Raw genomic sequence first — 12705 nt, forward strand, 5'->3', positions numbered from 1 at the left:
AAAATGCAAGATCATTTGTTACAGTCGGAATGTAGACATGCTGCTGACAAGACTGGTGAGCACGGGCACATTGAGCCAGGTGGAAAAACAACTAGACATGATTAAGAAAAGATGCTTAATGTTTCTGGTAAGTTATTCTGGTGAAAGGGACAGAAATGTAGGAAGAGGGGTTGCAGTTTTGGTTGACTGAAATGTAATAGTGCAGATGAAAATATTCTGGAGACATCAAGATGTGATTTTTTTTTATTGAAGGTAAACAGTGGAGACTTTATTAATGCTGCTTTGCACCACTGATTTTACAAAAGGAGATTTGCAGTGAATTACAAAGCTGCAAATGATACATTGGTAATGGGAGACTTTAACTATTCTTGAATGGGACAGTAATTGTCTTAAACCAGAGAAGAGGAATTTCTAAAATTTGTGCAGGTGAATTTTCTTTGAGTAGGTTTGCTGCCCAGTGAAGGAGACATAGTTGGATATTAATGAGCCATATGTTCTCATTGTGCGCTGCACTGTCTTTAAGATTTTGTGTGTTTTAAAATTAAAATTTTAAAATTTTATTTACAACGTGGTAACAGGCCCTTCCAGCCCAACAAGTCTGCGCCACCCATTTTAAACCCCCATATTAACCTACCCGTACGTCTTTAGAATGTGGGAGGAAACTGGAGCACCCGGAGGAAACTCACGCAGACACGGGAGAACGTACAAACTCCTTATAGACAGCGATGGGAATCGAATCCCGATCACTGGCACTGTAATAGCATCGCGCTAACCGCTACGCTACTGTGCCGTGGCATGCTTAATATTCTTAGGTACAAGAGCAAAGAGGGGGCAAGAAATGTATTGTGCAAAAGGGTAACTAGAGAAAGATTCTGGCTCAAAAGAGACCCAAATGGCAATCTGAGCAAGGAGCCAGAGCTCATAGCTGATGTCCTAAATGAATACTTTTCATCTGTATTCTCCAAGAAGGACATGTAGTAGGAGAATTCAGGAGGAGGCAGGTGAAATGCTAAAATTTTGAGAAGAAAACTCCTAATTTTGGGCAGTCACTTGTTTTTTTAAATAAATTAAGGCAATGTGGTTGCTAGAAGCTCAAATTCCTGAGAACAGGAATTATTTTAAATCAAAAACCTACAGGTGTTAAGTGATTCATTATTTTGTATTATTGTTCAAAAGTATACTAATTGAGCTGAGTCTTATTTTAATTTTCACTGTGTTACATTAATTGACTATAAAATAAAACTGCAGACCAGCTAGTATTTGGCTTAATTTTGCCAAGCCTTTTCTCAGTTCACTTTAAGAAAGATTAAATTTCGGTGAAGACATGAGATGCCATTACTTCCAGTTTGTCCGTTAAGATGCATGCATTCTTATACTTCATATGATGTCCTTTGTGAAGATATTTAGTGAATGAGTGGCACTTTTCAGAACATGAAAGGCATAGGAATGGTTTACAAGACCAGCTGGTACCACGATTGAATTCAAAGATAGACAGAAAACATGTTTTATACTGTTGCCTTTCAGTGTAGTTGACTGAGAGTCAAATTTACTGTGTAATCTGCATTTGAGTTTGTTATTCCATGGAATTTTTCTTTCCCCTCAGGAGCGTAAAAAGCATGGTGAGAATGATAATGAGCTGTTTTTAGCAGATGTGCATGCCTACCAGGCCAAGTTTCACGAGGCTGCCAAGTTATACAAGAAAACGGGAAATAATAGTCGAGCCCTAAACATGTACACAGATCTTCGGATGTTTGACTATGCCAAGGTACTGTGCTGTAAATAATAAATCCAGAGTTAACTTTCATCTCTGCTTACTAGGTTTTAATATGAACTAGTATGTATAAATCAGCTGGAGCAGATTGTTATCTTGAACTTTGCAATTACCCCTGTCCCCTTTTATGAATCTTTTCTGCACCTGAAAAGTTTTTAAATCACCTACACTGCCTCTCCTTTTTAAGTGACTGCAGAGATAATAAGTCCAGTGGAAAACTCCTGAGGAGTTGTATCATAGGCTTTGCTAGTCTGGGTGATTGAGAGGGGGGAAGGGTGAAAGTGGACTTAGCTGACTTATGATGAAAATCTTGAGTTATGGAATAGCAGAGTGCAAAGTGATGGTGCAAGGTAAGGCTGGAACATGTCCAGTTGTGTTGCTATTATGTAGGGGTGCTGTGCAGAGACATGGTCACATCTGAGAAGAAGGGAAGGAAAATTGGAATTGCTTTATTATTGTCACTTGTACTGAGGTACAGTGAAAAACGTATCTTGCATACCGTTCATACAGATCAATTCATTACACAGTGCATTGAGGTAGTACAAGATAAAACAATAACAGAATGCAGAATGAAGTGTACCAACTACAGAGGAAGTGCAGGTAGACAGTAAGGTGCAAGGTCATACATAATGAAGTGGATTATGAGGTCAAGAGTCCATCTCATCATACTAGGGCACCGTTCAATAGCCCTATATCAGTGGGATAGAGGCTGTCCTTGAGCCTGGTGGTACATGCTTTCAGACTTTTGTACCTTCTGCCCAATGGGAGTGGAAAGAAGAGAGAATGTCCAGGATGGGAGGCGTCTTTGATTATGCTGGCTGCTTTACTGAGGCAGTGAGAAGTATAGACAGAGGCCATGGATGGGAGGTTGGTTTCTGTGATGTGCTGAGCTGTGTCCACAACTCTCTGCAGCTTCTTGCGGTCATGGGCAGAGCAGTTATTGTACCGGATAGGATGCTTTCTATGGTGTGTCGATAAAAATTGGTGAGGGCCAAATTTCTTTAGCCTCCTGAGGAAGTAGAGGTGCTGGTGAGCTTTCTTGGCCATGGCGTCTATGTGGTTGGACCAGGGCAGGCTATTGGTGATGTTCGCTCCTAGGAACTTGAAGCTCTCGACCCTGTCAACCTCAGCACCGTTGATGTAGACAGGAGCATATGCACCGCCTCACTTTCTAAACTCAATAGCCAGCTCTTTTGTTATGCTGACATTGAGGGAAAGGTTGTTGTCATGACACCATGTGACTAAGTTCTCTATCTCCTTCCTGTACTATGATTTATCATTATTTGATGTACGGTTCACTATGGTGGTATCATCTGGAAACTTATAGATGGAGTTAGAGCAGAATCTGGCCACACAGTCATGAGTATATAGGGAGTAGAGTAGGGGGCTGAGGATGCAGCCTCATGGGGCACCAATGTTGAGAATAATCGTGGCGGAGGTGTTGCTGCCTGTCCTCACTGATTGCGGTCTGTTGGTGAGGAAGTCAAGGATCCAGTTAAAAAGGGAGGTGTTGAATCCCAGGTCTCATAGTTTGGTGATGAGTTTGCTTAGAATTATAGTATTGAAGGCAGAGCTGTAGTCAATAAACAATAGTCTAATGTGGGTGTCTTTACTGCCCAAATGCTCCAGAGATGAGTGTAGGGCCAGGGAGATGGCATCCTCCATAGACCTGTTTTGGCGGTAGGCAAATTGCAGTGGGTCGAGGTTGTTCGGAAGGCTGGAGTTGATGCATGCCATGACCAGCATCTCGAAGCACTTCATGATGCTGGATGTCAGAGCCACTGGGTGGGAGTCATTAAGGCATGTTGCCTTGTTTTTCTCAGGTATTTAGGACTTGTCATCACATGAGGTAGTCACTACTGAATAAATTTTACACGCTTTGCATTCTGTTTGAGAATAAGGATGTGATCACCAGTAATCTGACTCTGTGTTAGTAACCTAGAGGTCTTTAAGCTCATATCCCAGTGTACAAGTTGTCATGGTGTCATAGAGTTTACACAGCACAGAAATGGGTCCTTCAGCCCACAATGCAAAATTTTTCTACACTAATCTCATTTTCTCTCATGAGGTCAGTATCCTTCTAAGCCTTGTCTATTTAAGTGTCTGCCTAAATGCCTCATAAACAATGTAATTGTATCTGATTCCATTACCTCCTCTGGCTGTGCATTCCAGATATCAGCCACTTCCCGTTTCAAAAAATAAACTTGTGCCTCAGATCTCTTTTAGAACTCCTTCGCACCTAAAACCAATACCCTCCTGTTTTTGATATCTACTGTGGGGAAAAAGACTTTGATTACATACCCTACCTATGCCTCTCATAATTTTATATGCCTTTATCAGATCGCTCCTCAGCCTCCTTCGTTCCAGCCCAGTTTATCTAATCTCTCTTCCTTTGACTAAAGTCCTCCAATCCAGGCAACATCTCGGTGGATCTCCTCTGTACTCTTTCCAATGCAATCACATCCTTTAGTGTGGAAACCAGAACTGCACACAATGCTCTGAGTGTGGCCTAACCAGTGTTTTGTAAAGTTGCAAGCTAATGTCCCAATTCTTGCATTCTATGGCCCAACCTTTGAAGGCAAGCATACCACCTTTGACCCCTATGTTCCCACTTTCAGGGAACTTTCAACTTGGACCCCTCGGACTATCTCCATCAATATTCCCTTGTGCCCTACCATTTACTTATATGGCTACCCCTATTTAACTTCTCAGAATGTGTCACCTTGCGCTTGTTGATATTTAATTCCATCTTCCAACACTCTGCTCAACTTTCCACCTGATCTCTAGCCTTAGACAACTTTCCTCACTATCCACAATGCCACCAATTTTCGTGTCATCTGCAAACTTGCTAATCATACCTCCTACATTCACATCCACGTCATTGACATATATCACAAACAACAAAGATCCCATCACCAATCCCTGTGGGTACACCACTGGTCACAGACTTCCAATGAGAGAACCATCCTTCACCACTACACTCTGCCTCTTATCACCAAGCCAATTTTGGATCCAATGAGGCAGTGCTTCGCATGTGAATCCATCAAGGTCATTTACTGCATCCGGTGCTCCTGGTGCAGCTTCTTCTACATCCGTGAGACCCAATGTAGATTGGGGGACTGCTTCATTGAGCACCTTTGCTCCATCCACCGCAACCGCCAGAATCTCCAGTGGGCAGCCATTTTAATTCCACTCTTCATTCCCACACTGACATGTCTGTCCATGGCCTCCTCTACTGCCACGTTGAGGCCAGATGCAGGTTGGAGGAGCAACACCTCATTTTCTGTCTTGGTAGTCTCCAACCTGATGGCATCAACATTGATTTCTCTAACTTCCTGTAACCACTCCTCTCTGTTTTCCTTTCCCCTTCTCCCCCACCACCTTGTTTTCCCTTGTTCCTGTGGCCCCTTCACCCTTTCTCTTTCCCTCCCCTGCCCTCACAACCTGGCCACCACCTTCCTTTTACTCCATGGCCTACTTGTCCTCTCCAATCAGATTTCTCCTTCTTCAGCCCTTTGCCTCTTCCACCTATCACCTCCCAGCTTCTTGCATCATTCCCTTTAACACCTCCCTCTCTTCCCCCTCCCCCCACCTGCCAGCTCGTGCTCCTCCCCCTCCCCCTCCCCTTTTATTCTGGCTTCTGCTCTCTTCCTTTCTAGTCTTAATGAAGGGTCTCGGCCCGAAATGTCGACTGTTCATTTCCCTCCATAGATGCTGCCTGAGCTGCTGAGTTCTTCCAGCGTTTTGTGTTCATTGCTTCAGATTTCCAGCATCTGCAGTCTCTGTTGTGTCTCCTCTGTTGGATCCAATTAGCCAGCTTGCCTCGGATCCCATGAGCCTACCATGCAGGACCTTGTCAAATGCCTTACTAAAGTCCATATAGACAAAGTCCACTACCCTGCCTTGTTCAGTCTTTTTTACCTCAAAAAGCTCAAATCAATTCAGTGAGGCAGGATTTCCTCTGCACAAAGCCATGCTGACTGTCCCTAATCAATCCCTGCCTTTCCAAATGTACATAAATCCTTTCCCTTAGAACTTTCTCCATTAATTTCCCTACCTCTGATATTAGACTCACTGGTCTATAGTTACCTCTTGTTGCTATCCTTAAATAAAGGAACAATATAAGATAATCTTCAGTCTTGTGGTACTTTGCCTGTGGCTAAAGACGATGCAGAGATCTCTGTCAGGGCCCCAGCTATCTCCTCCCTTATTTACCATAACATTCTGGGACAGATCTCACCCAGCCTAGTGATTTATTCACTCTTATGCATTCCAGGAGATCTAACACCGCCAGTGTCTTAATACTGACATGCTGCAGACTATCAGTGTATCCATATATGGATTCGTTATCCTCCACGTCCTCCTCCTTTGTGAATAATTCTTTGTGAGGATCTCACCTGCATCCCCTGGCTTCAAGCGATGGATACCCACTCTTTCCCTAGATACCTTCTTTCTCCTAATATACTTTATTGAATGACTTGGGATTCTTCTTAGTCTTACCTGCCAAGGATATTTCAGGGAATTTTATCTACCAAGAATGTGTAATTTATTTTGAAAATTGTTGATGAAAGCTTCAGAATTGTCCTAAAATCTCAACTGGTTTACTGTTATCCACTGTGAAGGCAACTTAACAGCCCCTAACTGTTACTTTACAACAGAAGAAGGATAAAACCAGATGAACCACCCAACGTTGTCCTGGGCACTGAATTTTGACACAGCAAAGTTGCTTCCAGCCCCTTCCAAAGTGAATCTTGTGAACATATGGGGGTGGGGGGGGAGGAGTTTGTGAAATGGGAGTTATCCCACAGAGTGGTCAAGCAACATCCTGAGAGTCATAGTCACAGACCAACCCTGGTTCACTGAGGATTGCTGAAGCATATGCTGGGAGTAATATCAGGTGCCAATAAAAAGGGGGTGTTAACCTAGTGAAGCTGTAGCACAGAGCTTACATGCTTGCTAAACGACAAAAACAACATACAATACACAGTTTAGCAGTCCCACAATCAACAGTTTAGATATGCAGTCCTACCACATCTGGCCAGGAATCGTGGTGAACATTTAAAGAGCTAATGGAAGGTGAAGTCTCCTTTGCCATTTAAGTTTTCTTTAATAGTCACATGTACATCGAAACACACAGTGAAATGCATCTTTTGCATAGAATGTTCTGGGGGCAGCCTGCAAGTGTCGCCATGCTTCCAGCACCAACATAGCATGCCCACAACTTCCTAACCTGTACATCTTTGGAATGTGGGAGGAAACCGGAGCACCCAGAGGAAACCCATGCAGACACGGGGAGAACATACAAACTCCTTACATACAGCGGCTGGAATTGAACCTGAGTCACTGGTGCTGTAATAACGTTACGCTAACTGCTACGCTACTGTGCCTGCCCTCCATTCAATGATGTCTAGACCCAGCAAGTGAGTGCCAAAGATAAGGCATGTTCAGCTAGAAGTGCTACATACTTTGTCCTGGATTGTGTTGAGCATCATCACTGTTATTTCAATGTTACAGCATTCACCTAAGCATGGGGAGAATATTCTATCACACCTTGTCTTGGCTTCCTTCTGAAATGCCCACCATTACAGAAGCAAACCTGCTGTTTTGATCCACTGCAGGATCATTTGGCTCCAGACCTCATCAGAGCCTTGGTCAGATGTGGACCAATGAGCTGAATTCCAGAAGTGAAGAAACAGTGACTGCCCATCACATCAAGATAGCATTTGACTGAATACGATAAAATTGAAGTCATTGAGCGTAGGGGAAATAATGGACAAGACAACGTTCGTGCATGTGTGATAATTGGCAGGTAATATTTCATGACACAGAAGTTCCAGGCAAAGTTCATGTCCAACAAGAGAGTCTAACCACCCACCTTTGACATTCAGAAGCCTTACCAAGTTCTGCACGGTTGACATCCTGGGGATCGCCATTGACCAGAAGCTCAACTAGGCTAGCCACAAGAGCAAGTTAGAATCCTGGATATCCTGCATTGAGTGACTGACTTCCTGACACCCCGGAGGCCTACCACATGCAAGTGACATACCTTTTGCTTGCCCAATGATTATACCTCCAGCAATACTTAAGGCATGGCATCATCCAGGACAAAGTTCCAATGACTGTCCTAAACATTCATTCCCTCCACCAATGACAAACTATATCTTCAGTGTGTCCTATCTACAAAATGCACTGTAGTTATTTGTCTAGACTACTCTGACAGCACCTTCCAAACCTGTGACCTCAAAATTATATTTTATCATATTTAGAATCATAAAATTGTACAGTATGGTAATGGGCCCTGTTGGCACACCTCCATGATGTTATCTACACTAATCCCATTTGCTTACAGTTGGCCCATATTCCTCAACATCTTTCTTAAGTACCTGCACAAATATCTTTTAAACGTTCTAACTATATTTGTTTCTAACATCTTGGGTACCAGATAGCTATCTGCTCTATGTGGAAAAACTTAACCCCTCATTTCTCTCTTAATATTGAAGGAGGTCATTCAGTCCATTGAGTCAATGCCTTCTCAGAGCATTCAGATGAGTCCTGCTCCCCCACTTATTTACTGTAAACTATTCTATCTTTCACATGCCCATCAATTCCTCTAATTCTCCTGCCACCCACCTAGACTAGAGGTAACTTGTATCGCCAATTAACTTACCAGCATGTCTTTGAGTAGCATTGTTGTAGGGAGCATGTACAATCTTCACACAGTTCCCAAGGTCAGGATCCAACCCAGGTCAGAGGATCTGTGCAACAGCAGTACTAACTACCATGTCACTGTGCCACCCTTGCTGTGCCACTGTGCCTCCCTCAATATAGGCAAGAAAGACGAGGGCAGCAGGTGCATGAGAACACCATCTTTGAATTCTTTTCTAAGTTGCACATCATCCTGATCAAAAAGTATATTGACTTCCTTTCATTTTCCTGCATCTAAATCCTTGAACTTACTGCCCAGCAGCATTATGGAAGTACCTTCAGTGGGACTGTGGTAGCTCAAGGCAACATCTCCTCAAGGGTAATTAGGGACGGGAAGTGAATGTTGGGTTTGCCAGTGACGCCCACATCCTGAAAAATGCATAAATAAGAATAGCCTGGCTTACATATTACTCCACCACTAGTGCACCATGGCAGCAATGTGTACTGTTTCTTTAGTCATTATTTCAGGATAACTATCCTTGCCTATATTATTCATAACCAGACAAATGTTTAAAAGAAAACAGGTCTTTGTAAGAAACTTGTTAAAGAAAGCCTGATTAAAATTATGTAGAAAAAGAAACAAAATGTACCAGGTTGAGTTAATAAGATGCTGAATATAAGTTGAATTTTGTTTGGTAATGTTATGGATGAAAACCAGAGGAAGTAATAATAATGCATTTCATTATGACATCCTCAGGATTTCCTTGGCTCAGGCGATCCCAAGGACACTAAGATGTTAATTACTAAACAAGCAGACTGGGCCAGAAATATCAATGAACCAAAAGCAGCAGCAGAAATGTATCTCTCTGCTGGAGAACATCTGAAAGCAGTCGAGATCATCGGGGACCATGGTTGGGTTGATATGTAAGTCTGTGATGTGAAACAAATTGCCATTTGTATGCCTGAGAAAATGAACAAAAAAGCACACATTCCATCTATTCTCTTGACGCCCCTTTTTGTCGTGATTTATGGTTATGCATTTATTAGCGTTTCCCATTTTGAGTTGATATTCCATAAAAAATGCTGGCCATTCTGGCCATTTTACAGGCATTATGCAGCACTTTTTTAAAATATTCTCAAACTCTGCAGTTAATCCTGACCATCTTTTTTGATGTTTTTCCTAATTTTTCAACTTTAAAGATGCATTTTCATGTTTTTTATTTAGTGGAAAAGGGTAGTGGGGTCTCCCTTGCCAATCTGCAGGCCAGTTTCTATCATCAACCTTGAATTACAAACTGGACCTAGAAATATATTAGCTTTGTATATTGGTGTAGTGACTGCTACTAAAATGACTGGCTTAACATCTTGGTGGTCTTGTTCCCACAAGTCAATGGGAATATTACACTTTTTCCAGGGAGGCTTTAAGAATAGCTGAGGAGTATCCATGATGCTGAGAGCATCATAAACAGGAGCTTTAGTGAGGTGATCACCCTGCGGGTACGGGCAACAGGTAGTTGGGTGACCATTAGGAAAGGCAGAACGGAGTGCAGGATTCCCCGAGGCCATTCTTCTCAGTAACAAGTATATAGTTTTTGTTACTGTTAGGCAGGGTGGCCTTTCAGAGGAGAGCAGTAGCCAAGTCTGTGCAATCACGACTGCCCCTGATGCACAGCAAGGGAGGGTGGAGACAAGGAGAGCTGTAGTGATAGGAGACTCAATAGTTGGGGACAGACGGAGATTTTGTGACTGTTAAATGAGACTCCAGGATGGTATGTTGTCTGCCTGATGCCAGGGTTAAGGCTGTCTCCAAGTGGTTACAGTCACTCTCGAGCGGGAGAGCGAGCAGCCTGAGATCATTGTGCACATTGGTACAAACGACATGGGTAGAAAAAGGCATGAGGTCCTGCAAAGTAAATATAGGGAGTTAGGCAGAAGGTTAAAAATCAGGGCCCCTAATGTTGTAATCTCTAGATTACTCCCTGTGCTATGTGCTAGTGAGGGTAGGAATAGGAAGATAGGGCAGATGAACGCATATCTGAAGAGCTGATGCAAGCGGAAGGGATTCAGCTACTTGGACCATTAGGATCTCTTTCTGGCAGAGGTGACATGAACTGGAGGGAGACCAGTATCCTGACGGGGAGAATTGCTGCAACTCTTTGGAGTGATTTGGCAGGCGGGTGGGGTGGGACCCAAAGTATTAGTGTATCAGATGATAAAGATGAAGCAAATATCAAGGTTAAAGCGAGCAAGTCCAATAGGCAGGTCAGGCAGGGGCAGGACAGGAAGGTTTGATAGGCTAAACTGCATTTATTTTAATGCAAGAAGCCTGACTAGTAAGGCAGATGAACTCGGGGCATGTATTGGGACATAGGTTTGTGATATTTATAGCCATAACAGAAACAAGCTGGGTGGATGGGCAGGACTGGCAGCTCAAATGTTCCGGGGTACAGATGCTGCTGGCGTGATGGAGGTGGAGGTAAGAAAGGAGGTGGAGTTGCGTTTTTGATTAGGGAGAACATCACAGCAGTACTTAAAGAGGATATTCCGGGGGAACATCCAGCGAGGCCACATGGGTAGAACTTAAGAAATACGAAAGGTGTGATCACTTTGATAGAATTGTACCATTGCACCATGCCCCCCCCCCCCCCCCCCCCCCACAATAGTCAGCAGGAATTGGAGGAGCGAATTGGAGGAGCAAATATGTAGGGAAATCGCAGAAAGGTTTAGGAATAATAGTGTTATAATAGAAGGTGATTATGCCTTCCATAATAGATACTGCTAAGGGATTAGATGGGGCAGAGTTTAAGTGTGTCCAGGAAACTTTTCTGAAGAAATACGTAGATAACCCAACTAGGTAAGGGGCTACATTCGATCTGGGCAAGTGGCTAATCTGTTAGTGGGGAAGCACTTTGGGACCAGTGACCATAATTCTAATTGTTTCGAGATAGTTATGGGAAAAGATAGGACTGGTCCAACAAGTTAAAGTATAAATTGAGGCAAGATTAATTTTGATGGCATTAAATAGGAACTTTCAAAGGTTGATTGGGAGGAGCTGTTAGCAGTAAAGGGATGCCTGGTAGGTTCGAGGCTTTAAAAATGAGATAGGGAGAGTTCACATGTTCTAGTTAGAGTGAGGGGCAAGGCTGGCAGGATTAGAGAGCACTGGCTGAAGAGGGATATTGAGGCTCTAGTTAGGAAGCATATATCAGGTACCGGCAGCTGGATCAAGCAAATCCCTTGAGGTATATAAGGTATGTAGGAGTACACTTAAAAAAGGAAATTAGGAGGGCAAAAAGGGGGCACGAGATATCCCTGCCTGATAAGGTGAAGGAGAATCCTGAAACATTCTATAAGGATATTAAGATTGGTGTATTGTCCTTCATCAATCGTGGAATTGAATTTAGGAGCTGGGAGGTATTGTTGCAGCTATATAGGTCCCTGGTCAGACCCCACTTGGAGTACTATGCTCAGTTCTGGTTGCCTCACTACAGGAAAGATGTGGAAGCCATAGAGAGGGTGCAGAGGAGATTTACAAGGATGCTGCCTGGGATGCGGAGCATGCCTTATGAAAGCAGGTTGAGGGAACTCAGCCTTTTCTCCTTGGAGAGACGGAGGATGAGGGGGGACCTGATAGAGGTATATAAGATGATGAGAGGTATTGATCAGGTAGATAGTCAGAGGCTTTTCCCCAGAGCTGAATTGGTGGCCACAAGAGGACATAGGTTTAAGGTGCTGGGGAGTAGATATAGAGGAGATGTCAGGGGTAAGTTTTTTACTCAGAGAGTGGTGAGTGTGTGGAATGGGCTGCCGGAAATGGTGGTGGAGGCTGATACGATAGGGTCTTTCAAGAGACTGTCATATCGGTATATGGAGCTGAGTAAAATAGAGGGATATGGGTAAGCCTAGTAATTTCTAGGGTAGGGACATGTTTGGCACAGCTTTGTGGGCCGAAGGGCCTGAATTGTGCTGTAATTGTTCTATGTTCTAAGAGCAAAAGGGTAACTTGGGACAGACTGGATCAGTGTGTTAATCTATGTGTGGAGCCATGGGAGATGGATGAGGTCTGAAATGAAACTTATCATTTGTATTTTCTGTGGCAAAGGACATGGAAGCTAGTGAGTTTGGGGAAGAGAACAGTGATATCCTGAATCATATCGATATTTTGAAGGAGGATGTGTCAGTGGTTTTCAAGCATATAAAGGTGAATAAATCCAGAACGTCATGGGAAGCAAGGGAGGAGATTGCTGGGGCCCTGGCAGAGAGTTTTGTATCTTCGTTAGCCACCGGTG

At 43.4% G+C, this 12705-nt stretch overlaps 1 protein-coding gene across 3 annotated transcripts in view; it reads left to right on the forward strand.

Moving 5' to 3' along the window:
* Nucleotides 1–12705, forward strand: part of ift122 (intraflagellar transport 122 homolog (Chlamydomonas)) — a 163510-nt gene that overhangs the window by 100482 nt on the left and 50323 nt on the right. For all 3 annotated transcript variants that reach the window (XM_052017942.1, XM_052017940.1, XM_052017941.1), the window contains 2 exons: nucleotides 1604–1765; nucleotides 9174–9340. In XM_052017942.1, the coding sequence (XP_051873902.1) occupies nucleotides 1604–1765; nucleotides 9174–9340 (329 nt within the window). The remainder of the gene's footprint in view (nucleotides 1–1603; nucleotides 1766–9173; nucleotides 9341–12705) is intronic.

This window comes from Pristis pectinata, chromosome 6 (assembly GCF_009764475.1).
Source record: "Pristis pectinata isolate sPriPec2 chromosome 6, sPriPec2.1.pri, whole genome shotgun sequence".
NCBI classification, from domain to species: domain Eukaryota; kingdom Metazoa; phylum Chordata; class Chondrichthyes; order Rhinopristiformes; family Pristidae; genus Pristis; species Pristis pectinata.